The sequence below is a fragment of the Odocoileus virginianus genome, chromosome 7 (genome assembly GCF_023699985.2).
Source record: "Odocoileus virginianus isolate 20LAN1187 ecotype Illinois chromosome 7, Ovbor_1.2, whole genome shotgun sequence".
NCBI classification, from domain to species: Eukaryota; Metazoa; Chordata; class Mammalia; order Artiodactyla; family Cervidae; genus Odocoileus; species Odocoileus virginianus.
Genome location: NC_069680.1, coordinates 19,491,238 through 19,504,582, shown reverse-complemented (window position 1 = coordinate 19,504,582; position 13,345 = coordinate 19,491,238). Strand labels below are relative to the sequence as shown.

At 43.2% G+C, this 13,345-nt stretch overlaps 1 protein-coding gene across 5 annotated transcripts in view; it reads left to right on the top strand.

Annotated features, from left to right (window-relative positions):
- The first annotated feature begins 1,811 nt into the window (after positions 1-1,811).
- The window catches only part of SHTN1 (shootin 1), a 103,232-nt gene continuing 91,698 nt past the window's right edge, over positions 1,812-13,345 (top strand). For 2 of the 5 annotated variants that reach the window (XM_070470260.1, XM_070470259.1), the window contains exon 1: positions 1,815-2,345. In XM_070470260.1, the coding sequence (XP_070326361.1) occupies positions 2,288-2,345 (58 nt within the window). In that variant the 5' untranslated portion in view covers positions 1,815-2,287. Of the gene's footprint in view, positions 2,346-13,345 lie in introns of all 5 variants that reach the window. The other 3 variants (XM_070470258.1, XM_070470257.1, XM_070470261.1) reach the window with 3 other exon arrangements.

The window sequence follows — 13,345 nt, the reverse complement described above, 5'->3', positions numbered from 1 at the left end:
ATTACTGTATAATTGGAGTAGAAAAATCAGCCATTTAAAAAATGGAGCCTTGTGAACTAACCCAAATATTTAGCAGGCACTCTGCTGGTATTTGGTTTAATGCAAGAAAATAATTGATTATTTAGATTTGGAGAAGGCCTCTGGCATTATCCAGCATAGTGACTGATCAGTTATTAATATAATAGGTTTCCTGGCTTCAGTATGAAAGCTAGATGGCCATGACATGTTACTCAAATCTTTTTTTTTTTTTTCTGAAAAGAAATGATTTCTCATGATGCAAAATAACTGGCAGCAGCACATTTCATTCATGTTTCCTGTACTTGAGTCCGAAGCAATTCAGGGTCTTCTTTAAACTCTGAGGATTTTACTGGGCCTTCTTTAAATTCCAAGGATTAAGATACCATCTTGGGTAATCTTAAGGCACAGGCCATTTGGTTATTATTATTTCTTAAACTGTCTTATGAAAAACTAGGTAAAGGACTGAACAATAAGACCTCATGCCAAAATTATTTTTAAAGTTTCAAAATTCACTCTATTTAAAAACACTGTGCTGCCTTTTTTAGATCATTTTAACACTAAATCACTCATGCTAAAATGTTATATTGCCTTTTTAGAAAAAGAGGAAGCAGTGCTACCATTTTTTCCAAGTTCATTTTGAATCAGAACTTGGGAGGAGTATCAGACAGATACTAGTTACAGTCTTTACCTGCATTCTAGCACTCCGCCATCCATCATGGAGATCCATTCAGTAAACAGAGTTGGGTATTTACATAATAGCAAGTGAGGAATGAGTAGAAGCACTGTGCAGGTGTAGAACCCACATGAAGAGCTTTGAGACAGAAAACTCAAGATGTGTAGTGAGCCTAATTGAATCTGGGTTTACTTTGTATGCTTAATGATTAGTGTAAAAGTGCCTGTGCCCAGTTTAGCATCCACAACGCCTGGTTCACAGAACTGTAAACTTTTCTTTTTAAGAACACCTAGTGTATGTCAAATTATGGATGTGGCGTTTTGTGTATCTTCCCCTCCTTGTTGAACACTTAACAACTCTTCCGGGAGAGTGGATATTCGTATTATTCCCATTTTCCTTTCAGATGGAGTTCAGACAGATCAGGAAACTTGACTAAGGACTGGCTACTGCGGGTAGGGGAGAGCCATTTTGAAATCTGGCAGGCCTACCGCCCCTCTTCTAGTCAGGCTCGAACCCAGAGCTGGGTTCAAACAGAGCAGAAGGTAGTCAAACGTCACCAGCCTCTGCTTTCAGGCAGCCGTGTGACCTTAGGCATTCGGACTGCAGTGGCCTCTACCCTGAAGAGATCTTTCCACCACAGACCACATAATTTGCAGGGCCTGGCGATCCGTGGGCTGCAGGGTTCAGTTGTGACCATTTCTCAAACCGAGTGCAGCTGGAGGAAGCTAGCCCAGGAGCCAGGAGCAGTTAACTAATTTACCACGCCCTCGCTGGCTCACTGTGTACCTTACCCGTCTGGTCTGTTTCAATATCTGTACGCTTTGCAAGGTCCCAAACGTACCACACAGCCTGCCCCTGGGGGAAGCGGGGCGGGCGGCCCTAGGTTTGTCCACACGGAGCCCCTACCCCCAGGGTCCACTATGCAAGAACTGGCTAAGAATCTGGGTGTTTATTAGCTCATTACGTCTCGCTCTCTACATTATCGGCAGCTCGTGGGGAGAGGCCTTTGACAGCGTTCAAAGTGGGCTTCTCATAGACGCTGCAGACCCAGGGCAGGCTTCCACCAGAACACGCTCCTGGCCGGGGGTGGGGGTGGGGGTGCAAAAGGAGGGTGCAGGCGGACAAGAGGGATGCAGGCGGAGACGGGGGTGCAGGAACCAGCCAGCGCCACCTCAACGCAGGGCCCGCGCACGCCCTCCCGCCCGCGCATCCTGCGGCGCGGGCCTGGGCTGCGGAGGAAGCCGAGCGTCGGCGGCCGCCGCGGGCTAGCACGGTGGACGGTCCCGTGATCACCGAGGGTGCCTCCGGCGTCCCCACCCCTCCCCCCTGGGGCTGCCGGCCTGTCTCCGCCCCACTCCCCGCCTCTCCGCCGACCGGCAGGTAAAGCCGCCGAGGCCGCGGAGTAGGTGCGCTGGGATGATCTCACCCGCGCGCCCCGCGCCTGCAGGAGGAGGAGGAGGAGCGGGAGCAAATCCAACTTCCGGGTAGCGAAGCCGCCCGCCAGCGGCATCTTGCTTTTTTCTTCCCCCCCTACACCCCTGCTGCACCCCCTCTCCTCGCCCTCCTTTCCTTTTATTCCCGGCCCCACCTGCCAAAATGAACAGCTCGGGAGAGGAGAAGCAGCTGCAGCTCATCTCCAGCCTGAAGGAGCAAGGTAGGCGGGCGCGTAGCCGCCAGGTGCGGGCTGCCGCGGCCCGTGGGCGGGGACGGCTCCGGGGCGCCGGGTGTGGAGCGGGTGTAAGCTGGGCGGGAGGGATCGCAGCCGCCACCGTCACCCCCAGTAGCTCCGTCACCCCGGGGAGAGGCGTCCGCCGCGCCCCGCGCGCTTGGGCGAGCCCCGGGACAGAGGGTTAACGTGCCTGTGCCCCAGAGGGTCGCTCCGGGCCGTGCGGGAAGGGCTTCCCCGTTGGTGGCTTTAGCTGGAGATGGGGGTTTAGGGGAAGGGACGGGGGGTTAGGCACGGACACGGTCCCACGGTCCCCCCCGTGCTACGCGGGAGAGGCGAGTGGGGCAGGTTGTCGTGGAGAGGGCGCGGTGTGGGCAGCTCCGCTGGCCTGGCTCCCCGGCCCCGGCCCCACCCTTGCACATTGGCGCTGGGAGGCCTGCCGCGATGTTTGACAGCCTTTCTCCAGCTTTTCATTCTGGTTTGGCCTAGTTCCTCTTTCCTTCCCCAGCTGGGATTTGCAGGCCACGGTGTGCTTTATTGCTTCCCATTTCTAGCAGTGGATTCGCCAGTGAGGCGGCACTCTGATGGTGTAGGGCTTCTTGATTTAGGACTTGGCTCTGGTTCACAGAAAAGCCAGGCCTTGTAACCTGCATTTCTACACTGCCGGGTAACTAGATGCACAACTATTTTTATATTCTAGTAAGTAACAGTTTTAGTCAGTCATTTTCATCGCTTCACCACACCTCTGAACAAAGCCAAATTAAGATTGCATGTGAACCGAACACCTTTTCAACTTAAAATGATTATGTCCCTGACCAAATTCTCTGGTGGCCTGAGAATACAGGTCAAGAAAGAGAGGAACCATACAAATTTAGGAAGTAAAAATGTGTGGGAATATACTTTTTTTTTCTGAATAACTTAATGACACTACTAGGTTGTGGAAGGGGCCCTGCTTTGTGGTGAATCCTGGTGTTTAGTCCCAGCTTTTTCACTTCTCTTGACTCAACTCACCAACTCTGTGAACTTGGGAGAGTCACTTCTCTTTTATGGATCTTATGGTTAATCAAGCCTTACTTGACTACAGGCAAGAGCTAAACCAGATGATGTCACAAGATCTGTCCAATGCTAAGACCTGTTGCTCCCTGAGACCACAAACAAGCTGTTCATAGGGTAAATGGATCCCTCTTGGGTTCACATTGCTGAAAACAAATCTCATCATGACTGTTTAGTAACTGGGTGACCTTGGGGAAATTATTTCAGTTCAGTCGCTCAGTCATGTCCGACTCTTTGCGACCCCATGGACTGCAGCACGCCAGGCTTCCCTGTCCATTGCCAACTTCCTGAGCTTGCTCAAACTCATGTCCATCGAGTCGGTGATGCCATCCAACCATCTTATCTTCTGTTGTCCCCTTCTCCTCCTGCCTTCAGTCTTTCCCCACATCAGGATCCTTTCCACTGAGTCAGTTCTTCACATTAGTTGGCCAAAGTATTGGAGCTTCAGCATCAGTCCTTCCAATGAATATTCAGGACTGATTTTCTTTAGGATTGACTGGTTTGATCTCCTTGCAGTCCAAGGGACTCTCAAGAGTCTTTTCCAACACCACAGTTCAAAAGTATCAATTCTTCAGTGCTCAGCATTCTTTATAGTCCAAGTCTCACATCCATACATGACTACTGAAAAAGCCACAGCTTTGACTAGATGGACCTTTGTTGGCAAAGTAATGTCTCTGCTTTTTAATATGCTGTCTAGGTTGGTCATAGCTTTTTTTCCAGGGAGCAAGTGTCTTCTAATTTCATGGTGGCAGTCACCATGTGCAGTGATTTTGGAGCCCAAGAAAATAAAGTCTGTCACTGTTATCATTGTTTCCATTGTGGAAGTTATTTAACCTCTCCAAAATGGGCACAACACGTTTCTCTGTGGTATCCAGCATCTGGAAAGTGCTAGATACATGTTAATGGCTTTTGCCTTCCTAGTACCTTCAGCTCCCATCCTTGATTAGTCTAGTGGGTGGGCACAATGCCTTCATCTGGAATTTCTCAAGTGTTTTAGTGAGGGGCTGGATTTTATTAGTATTTTATTGTTAATAATACCAACCCCCACCAACATAAGGGGTTCTTTGTAGCTCAGTGGTAAAGAATCCACCTGCAATGTAGGAGATGCAGGAGACGTGGGTTCGATTCCTGGGTTGAGAAGATCCCCCAGAGGAGGAATTGCAACACCTTCCAGTATTCTGGCCTGGGAAATCCCATGGACAGAGGAGCCTGGCATGCTACAGTCCATAGAGTCGTAAAGAGTTGGACATGATTGAGCAACTGAACACGCACGTGCACCACCAACATACTTGTCTCAATTCATATTCTAGACTGTTGAAACTTTTATTAACAATGGTATCTGTCAGTGGATATCAGATCTTTTGTTGAAAGGTCAGTTTTCAAATAATGTTAAAATTTAAAATTTCGCTCTTTTTATTCTGTATATAATTTCAAGAGTAATTTAACAATACACATAATCCACAAGTTATTTATATTTGATTTTGGGACACATCTCTGTCTCTGTGTTGGATTTGAGAGCTGAGGAAAAGGAATGATTCTTAAGTTTCTGGTTCTTTTTCCAATTATATTGGGAAATCTGTGCATTGTATTTTTAGAGGATATATTTCTTCAATTAAGGCACGTCAGAGAGGGTAGAACAGCTGGACTTTGAAATTTGTGTTTCTTAAAGAGTACACTTTTTTTTTTTAAAGGATATTGAGTCTGGTTACACAGATATTGGAATTTCTTTTACAGCCCACAGTATAATTTTTATACGTTTCAAAGTGGGGGTGTTTATTTGTCAGTGGACAAAGAGTTGGGCATGAACTGGGTGACTTAACATCACCCCACCATAGATTTCGATAGCAATTGACTTGTTTCAAGAGTATTTTGTTGCTGTTGAACCTACAGAACTAACTTGGGAAGCTAGGGATTTGAGGTGGAAAAACAGGCACCTAGGTGTTTGGACTCTTACCAATATTGTGATCAGTTTTGTAAGCTGATGTATGTGGTTTATTTTTGAAAGTAAACAGTACTTTTTACTGCTTGTTAACATTTTGAATAATTCCACTACCTCTCATTAATGTGAACAAGAACCATTATTGATTAAAAGCTTTTTTTTAAATGCTGAGTAAGCATATTCATTTACTTCTTTGACAAATACCATGTACCTATCACATATGAGGCCCATGTACTAGGCACTGGGAGAGAAGATTGTGAACCAGACAGACAAGTTTAATGTCTAGTAGACAGTCATTAATCAAATAATCATATAGATCAGTTTGTACAATTAGAGGTTTGTTGTTCTAGGATAGATTTTTAGACCTGTTTTGTTGGATTAGAGGGCATATACACATGAAGTTTTGCTAGATATTGCAGAAATGCCCCCTTGCCCACCTCAAATGGCTGTACCAGTTCACATTCCCCTTAGCAGTGTCCATTTTCCAACGCGTTGGTCAACACTGACCAATGTAGTCTTTGTTGACATCTTGACAGTTTGCTTAATTTTTGCCTATCTGATGAACAAAAATGGCAAACCTTTAAAAATGTGTTTGACCTGGTTATTAGTGAGGTTTGAAATCTTTTTTACATGTTTATTGACCATTTAGGTTTCATCATATCATTCCTTCCCTTGTGTTTTAAGTCTGAAATTTGCACCCATTCTTCAGGAGGGTGTTCAGAAAGAAAGTTCTCATCCACTGTGAATGGCAGAGCTGACAGCAGCCTTCCCTAATGTGAAGCCTTTAGTGGTGTGGTGAATAAGGTTGCTTTTGACAAAAGTTGTGAAATGTAATGACGGAGTCTGTCATAATATGAACAATCTCTAATTTATACTTACCATTCCCTAAGCTCTATGTCTTATAAATCACACCCTCTTCTGAATTACTTCAAAACATTGTATGTTCTCTTCTAGTGAATGGTATAATTAGCTATATTATGTCTTTCTAGAAAGTTATATTATGTCCCTTTAAAAAAAATTAGCCAGTGTGCGATTGCTTATGTTCAAGCAGATGTTGAGGTAATGAGGTAATTCTCCTTTTGTCTTTTGGGGGACTTTATTTATTTATTTTTTGGACTGATTGACATCTTTAATGCACTGAGAAATGGCAACTTGGGATACTATTTCCAATGCATATTTCCTAGCTTACTAAAGTGGACATTTTTCTTACAAAACATGTTACAATTTGCTCCCCTTCCAGAATTCTGCTGGGAAATGATAGACTTAGCTCAGCATTTGTTTAAGGTACATGATTTTCTTTGTATTTCATTCAGCCCACATGCACTGAATATTCATAGCCAGGCACTGTGCTAGGCATCAGAGATGCAAAAAACCTTGTCCCTGCTCCCTGCTCGTTAAGTTCCTAGTCTAGAGATGGTGGCCTCATTTGGGTCATGTATTTAAAATCCTCTGGCCAAGGAAGAGCGGGGCATCTTGATTGGCAGCCTCCACAAAGACCAAAGGTTTGGAATAGCCCAAAATAGAATGATGTGCCCCTACCAGAAGAGGGGCTGCAGGCTGGGCAGACACAGACAGCAGATGTCTACTAAACTGTCACCATCATAATGCCATGTCATTTGGATCTTGCGGAGGAATTTTGTAGAGAATGACTGCCACTTAGTAATACTGATGTTCTGACATAAGACCACCACCAACAAATAAATAAAAATTATGGGCTAGTCTTGGACTAACACTTTTAAATGGCAAGATAACTGGTTTTAAGGCAGGATAACCTTTCACCTTGAGAGCTGGTATCATTTTCTCCAAAATTATTGAGCCAGCACTCAAAGTTCAGATGGAAATTTAGTCAAGCTTATTCTTAAGGCTGAGATAGTAATTAAAAGAGGCTTCTTCCAGTGTTCCTTTGGCTTCTAGGCCAGAAAGTAGCTAGAGCATTATTTTGACAAAAGGGACTGAAGCTGTTGTCTTCAGTCCCCACGATTACCATATTAGTGTGCAAAACTGAAGCATTATCAATCTCAGATCCATACAAAGTCAGTCCCTAGAAAGCTGTTTGGGACTAACTGGTTGCCTTGGTGTCAAGTGCAAACTTGATTTTATACCACTATTTTCTAAGTGTGGTCCAGGGGCCAAGTGTGTCTGAAATAGCCAGGGAATATACATACTTACTGAGTTGTCTGTGAAAAGGCTGGTAAATTTATTTTTCTTCATCTGGTTACATTTTTATAAGATTTATTTTTAAACTTTTGGCTTTTACAACAAAGTATAGATTGAGGGAAGTCCGCAAAATAGAAATGAGCATCTCAGTGAATTACTTTTAAAAAGCAAATATGTTTCTAATAACACTTAAATCAGAACATTTCCAGAAGCCCCTCATAACCCCTCCAAATACCATCAGCTTCCTCTAATCAAAGATATTCAATACCACCAAACATAAGTTTTGCAAGTTTCCGAAATTTACAGAAGTGGAAACATGCAGTATGTATTGCTTGCTTCTGTCTTCTTTTACTCATTATGTGTATGATATTTATTAATATTGTTGCATACAGTTGTAGTTCATTTGTTTGCGTTGTGCTCAGTTGCTCGTTCATGTCTGACTTTTTGTGACCCCATGGACTGTAGCCCGCCAGGCTCCTCTGTCTGTGAGATTTCCCAGGCGAGAATACTGGAGTGGGTTGCCATGCCGTCCTCCAGAGGATCTTCCTGACCCAGGGATTGAGCCACGTCACCTATGTCCTGTGCATTGACAGATTCTTTACCATTTGAGCCACCTGGGAAGCCTGTGAACAGGCTCCACAAAATGGAAAAGGCAAGGAGATGGATCTTCCCCTCGAGCTTCTAGAAGGAACATAGCTCTGCTGACACATGGATTTTAGCTCAGTGAAACCTATTTTGCACTTCTGATCTCCAGAATCCTAAGATAGATTGCTTATCCACTGTATGAATAAGCCAAAAAAAAATTTTTAAGCTAATATACTAGAGATCAGGGGTCAACAGACTTTTTCTATAAATGACAGAGATAAATATTTTAGACTCTGTGGGCCATATGATTTTTTGTAAATCAGAGTATTTATTGAAAAGGCATTTTCCTAAAGTTTTTGAGCCACTGCTGAAGAGACCTCAGTTGGGTTACTTGTCTTGATATGGACATTCAGCATGGCCTGAAGAACTGGATGGTCTAGTCAGAATTTCACTGTTCAGTTCAGTTCAGTTGTTCAGTCATGTCCAATTCTTTGCGACCCCATGGACTGCAGCACACCAGGCTTCCCTGTCTATCACTAACTCCCAGAGATTGTACAGACTCATGTCCATCGAGTCAGTGATGCCATCCAACCATCTCATCCCCTGTTGTCCCCTTCTCCTCCTGCCTTCAGTCTTTCCCAGCATCAGGGCCTTTTCCAATGAGTTAGTTCTTTGCATCAGGTGGCAAAAGTATTGGAGTTTTAGCTTTAGCATCAGTCCTTTCAATGAATATTCAAAACTGATTTCCTTTAGGATGGACTGATTTGATCTCCTTGCAGTCTAAGGGACTCTGGAGTCTTCTCCAACACCACAGTTCAAAAGCGTCATTTCTTCACCACTTAGTTTTCTTTATGGTCCAACTCTCACATCCATACATGACTACTGGAAAAACCAAAGCTTTGACTTGACGGACCTTTATTGGCAAAGTAATGTCTTTGCTTTTTCATATGCTGTCTAGGTTGACCATAGCTTTTCTTCCAAGGAACAAGCATCTTTTGACTTCATAACTGTAGTCACCATCTGTGGTGATTTGGAGTCCAAGAAAATAAAGTCCGTCACTGTTTCCGTTGTTTCCCCATCTATTTGCCATGAAGTGATGGGGCCAGATGCCATGATCTTCATTTTTTAAATGTTGAGTTTTAAACCAGCTTTTTCACTCTTCTCTTTCACTTTCATCAAGAGGCTCTTTAGTTCCTCTTTGCTTTCTGCCATTACAGGGTGTCATCTGTATATTTGAGGTTATTGATATTTCTCCTGGCAATCTTAATTCCAGCTTGTACTTTATCCAGTCTGGCATTTCGCATGATGTACTCTGCATATAAGTTAAATAAGCAGGGTGACAATATACAGCCTTGACGTACTCCTTTCCCAGTTTGGAACCAGGCCATTGTTCCATGTCTGGTTCTGACTGTTGCTTTTTGACCTGCATACAGATTTTTCAGGGGACAGGTAAGGTGGTCTGGTATTCCCATCTTAACTCTGTAATTAGGTAGATCAGTCTTAGTTTATTTTTTTTTGTTGTTAGATGTAAGAGTAAACATATGCTTATAGAAGAAAAAAAGCATATGGACTGAAAAGTACAATTACCTACTCCTTCTAACTCATTGTTTCCCTTATTATATTCTCCAAAGGAGTCTTGTGTGTGTGTGTGTGTGTGTGTGAGTGGGGGTTTCCAGGTGCACAGGGGTTAAGAATCCACCTTCTTGTGTAGGAGACGCAAGAGACACAGGTTTGATCCCTGGTTCAGGAAGATCCCCTGGAGGAGGAAATGGCAGTCCACTCCAGTATTCTTGCCTGGGAAATCCCATGAACAGAGGAGTCTGGCGGGCTGCAGCCCAAGGGCTCACAGAGTTGGACATGACTAAGCATGCACTCAGGATCATATGTGTGTACCTCTAATAAGAGTTGATAAAAATGGCACTTCACCTGTAATCCTCTCCTAAGAACTTGTAGTCCAAGTCGATTCAGGACAACATCCCACGTTAAGGAACATTCTACAAAGTATCTGATCAGTGCTCCTCAAAACGGTCAAAATTATCGAAAACAAGGAAAGTCTGCGAAATTCGTCACAGCCTAGATTCTCAGTGGATATGAGTTTGAGCAGACTCTGAGAGAGGTCAGGGAAGCCTGGTGTGCTGCAGGGCATGAGATTGCAGAGTCGGACGTGACGGAGCAACTGAACAACAGCAGGATGTGTCTAAGGAGATGTGACAACTAAATATGGTGTGGCATCTGAGTGCTCCTGGGACAAAAGTGGAACGCTAGATAACAACTAGGGAAATAAAGTATGGACTTTAGTTCATAATAGTGTGTCAGTATTCGTCCATTAATGGAAAGAAAAGTAAGATATTAGTAATAGGAGAAACTGAGTGTAAGGTATATGGGAGCTCTGCTATGTGGGCAGTTTTGCTATGGATCTAAAGTTTATAAAATAAAAATTTATTAAAAACAATAATGTTCACATCCTTGTACACATATAGCTGTAAGTGCAGCTATAGGAAGAATTCTCAGGAGTGGAACTGTTAAATCCCCAAAGTCTGTGTATTTTAAACTTTGTTGTGCTGTAGATTTTATTCAGAGCTGTTAAGACAGCCAAGCTTCGCTTTAAAACGTGGAAGGAACACTGCTTTCGGTTTTCTCTGCTTCTCATGCTGGCTAAGCATTTTATTTCATTTTTTTTTTTTAATTGAAATATCTAAGTATTGTAAACATTAAAACATGAGTTTTGAAATTTTTGTATGATACAGTGGACAGTAATACATTAGGATCCTTTTAGTTACTTGATTCTATCTCAGATCCTGTATGGTGTAATTCAGGGTGTGATTCTGAGACTGATACACACACATACACACACACACACATATATGTATATGTATTTGTTGTTTTTTTACATAAGACTTTGGGGAGCAGTTTTAGATTATAGAAAAATGGAACAGAAAGTACAGAGAATTCCCGCATAATCCCTTATCTCCCCCCACTTTTTTCTATCATTATCATTTTATATTAGTGTAGTACAGATTATTGTACTACAGAACTGTACTACAGTTCTTAGAATCGATGAGCCAGTATTGATACATTAACTAAAGTCCATAGTTTGCATTAGGGTTTATTTTTTTATGTTGCACATTCTACGGATTTAGACAAATGTATGACATGTACCCATCATAACATTTATCAAACAGAATAATTTCACTGCTCCAAAAACTTCCTCTGTTCTACCTGTTTGTTCCTCTTACGTCACCCTGGAAATCCTGGCAGCCACCCATCTTTTTACTGGCTCCGTCAGTTTTGCTTTTTCCATCCTGTTATATATTTGAAATTGTACAGAATGTAGCATTTTTCGATTGGCTTCTTCCACTTAGCAATGTGCCTGTAGGCTTCCTATGTGTCTTTTGTACTTGAGAGCTCATTTATTTCTCTTTATCACTGAATAATACCCCATTGTATGGGTGTACCATTGTCAGTTTCTCCATTCACTTGTTGATGAGCATGATGTTTGCTTCTGAGTTCTGGCAGTTATGAATAAAGCGGCTGTAAACATTCATGTGGTGGTGAGGTAGGGGGAAGGGAGGAGTCCTGGTATAGGGTCTCCGTGTTTGGGTGAGCCATGCCCCAGGCTGTGACTTTCATAAGTGCTTCTAGTTTTAGTTTTCCCTGTCGGTGAGACAAGACTACAAAGGGTTGGAAGTGGTTATTACAGTCTCTTCAATCTGTTAGGCCCTGATAAAAGAATTTCCCTTGAAGGAAGGCTTTGTTGAGAAGAACAGAAGGCTCTGGGCATATTTCATCATGGATACTTTTCCTGTCCCCTGCCAATACCAGTAGGGAATTTTTCTCAGTATTCACTGTGAGGTCCTGGGAGCACACCTGGAGGTAGAACTCATAAAAGTGTCAGGGCTTCCTAACACTGGCCCTCACCCGGAGTTTTTAACTTTCAGACTTGTTGCAATTGAACCTCTAGCAGTTTGTCAGTCAGTTTGATTTTTCTTCCCCTGGCTTGGCACAGGAGGGGATTTTGTACCTTGGCTGCTTCTCCACTAGGCTGTGATCCTCTGTATCTACATGAATGTATCTCTGGTTTTTAGAGTAGCAGTTTGCCCCATGTCTTCAGTTCTCTCATGGATCTAAGAAGAGTTGTTGATTTTGTTTATTCAGCTTTTTTTGTTGTTGTGAGAACCACAGTGTCAGCTTACAAGCTCCTTAAATGCCAGACCGGAAACCAGGCTAATAAATGTATTTTGAAGTTACCCAGTTTCCTTCCTTTTTGGTGGTTAACTTGAAGTCCTTAATATAGTTTATTGAGATTACTTCTTAAGCACCGTTAAATCCTTAGCGCTGTACTGTGTGTTCTATCAGGTAAAGATTGAATTTCAGGTTTGTTGTAACTTCTTTTCAGACATGAAATGTCTCACCTTTGCTTTTGATTAGGTTTTCCAGCAGTGTTTTCCCTGGCTCTTCTAATGCTTTCATTGACAACTGAGGTATAAATGACTTCTATTTCTATTCTGCCTTTAAGAGCAGGACCTATTGGGATGTGTGGAGAAGGGAATAATGTCCTAATTGAACATTATCTCTTATGACTCATGTCCTTATACCCCATTAGTAAGAGAGGTTTCAAGGCTCCGTGGGTTTCAGAGATGCAGACTCAACAGATGAGAGTATGTATTAGATGATCTCATGAGGCAGTGATTTGTTTTTTTCCTTTTGGTTATATTTGATGGCTTTTTAAAGCTTCATTTTTCTAAAGTATCTTGTTGTAACATATGATGCAAGAGGCCCTTTTAGTTTGAGGAGGAAAGTATGTGCTCTTGCATAAGTTGTTCATGTAAAGACCTAAGTCCGTTCGTCCTTCTTCCTGAATTTAGCACACATTTATCAAGTGCCTGATAGCTCAGGTGGTAGAGAATCCGCCTGCAGTGCAGGAGACCCTGGTTCGATTCCTGGGTCGGGAAGCTGCTGGAGAAGGGATAGGCTACCCACTCCAGTATTCTTGGGCTTCCCTTGTGTCTCAGCTGGTAAAGAATCTGCCCGCAATGCGGGAGACCTGGGTTTGATCCCTGGGTTGGAAAGATCCCCTGGAGAAGGGAAAGGCTACCTACTCCAGTATTCTGGCCTGGAGAATTCCAGGGACTGTATGGTCCATGGGGTCACAAAGAGTCGGATACAACTGAGTGACTTTCACTCACTCACTCACTTATCAAGTGCCTACTATATATCAGGCATTGTGCTAGAAGAGGGCGCAATGGATGGATAA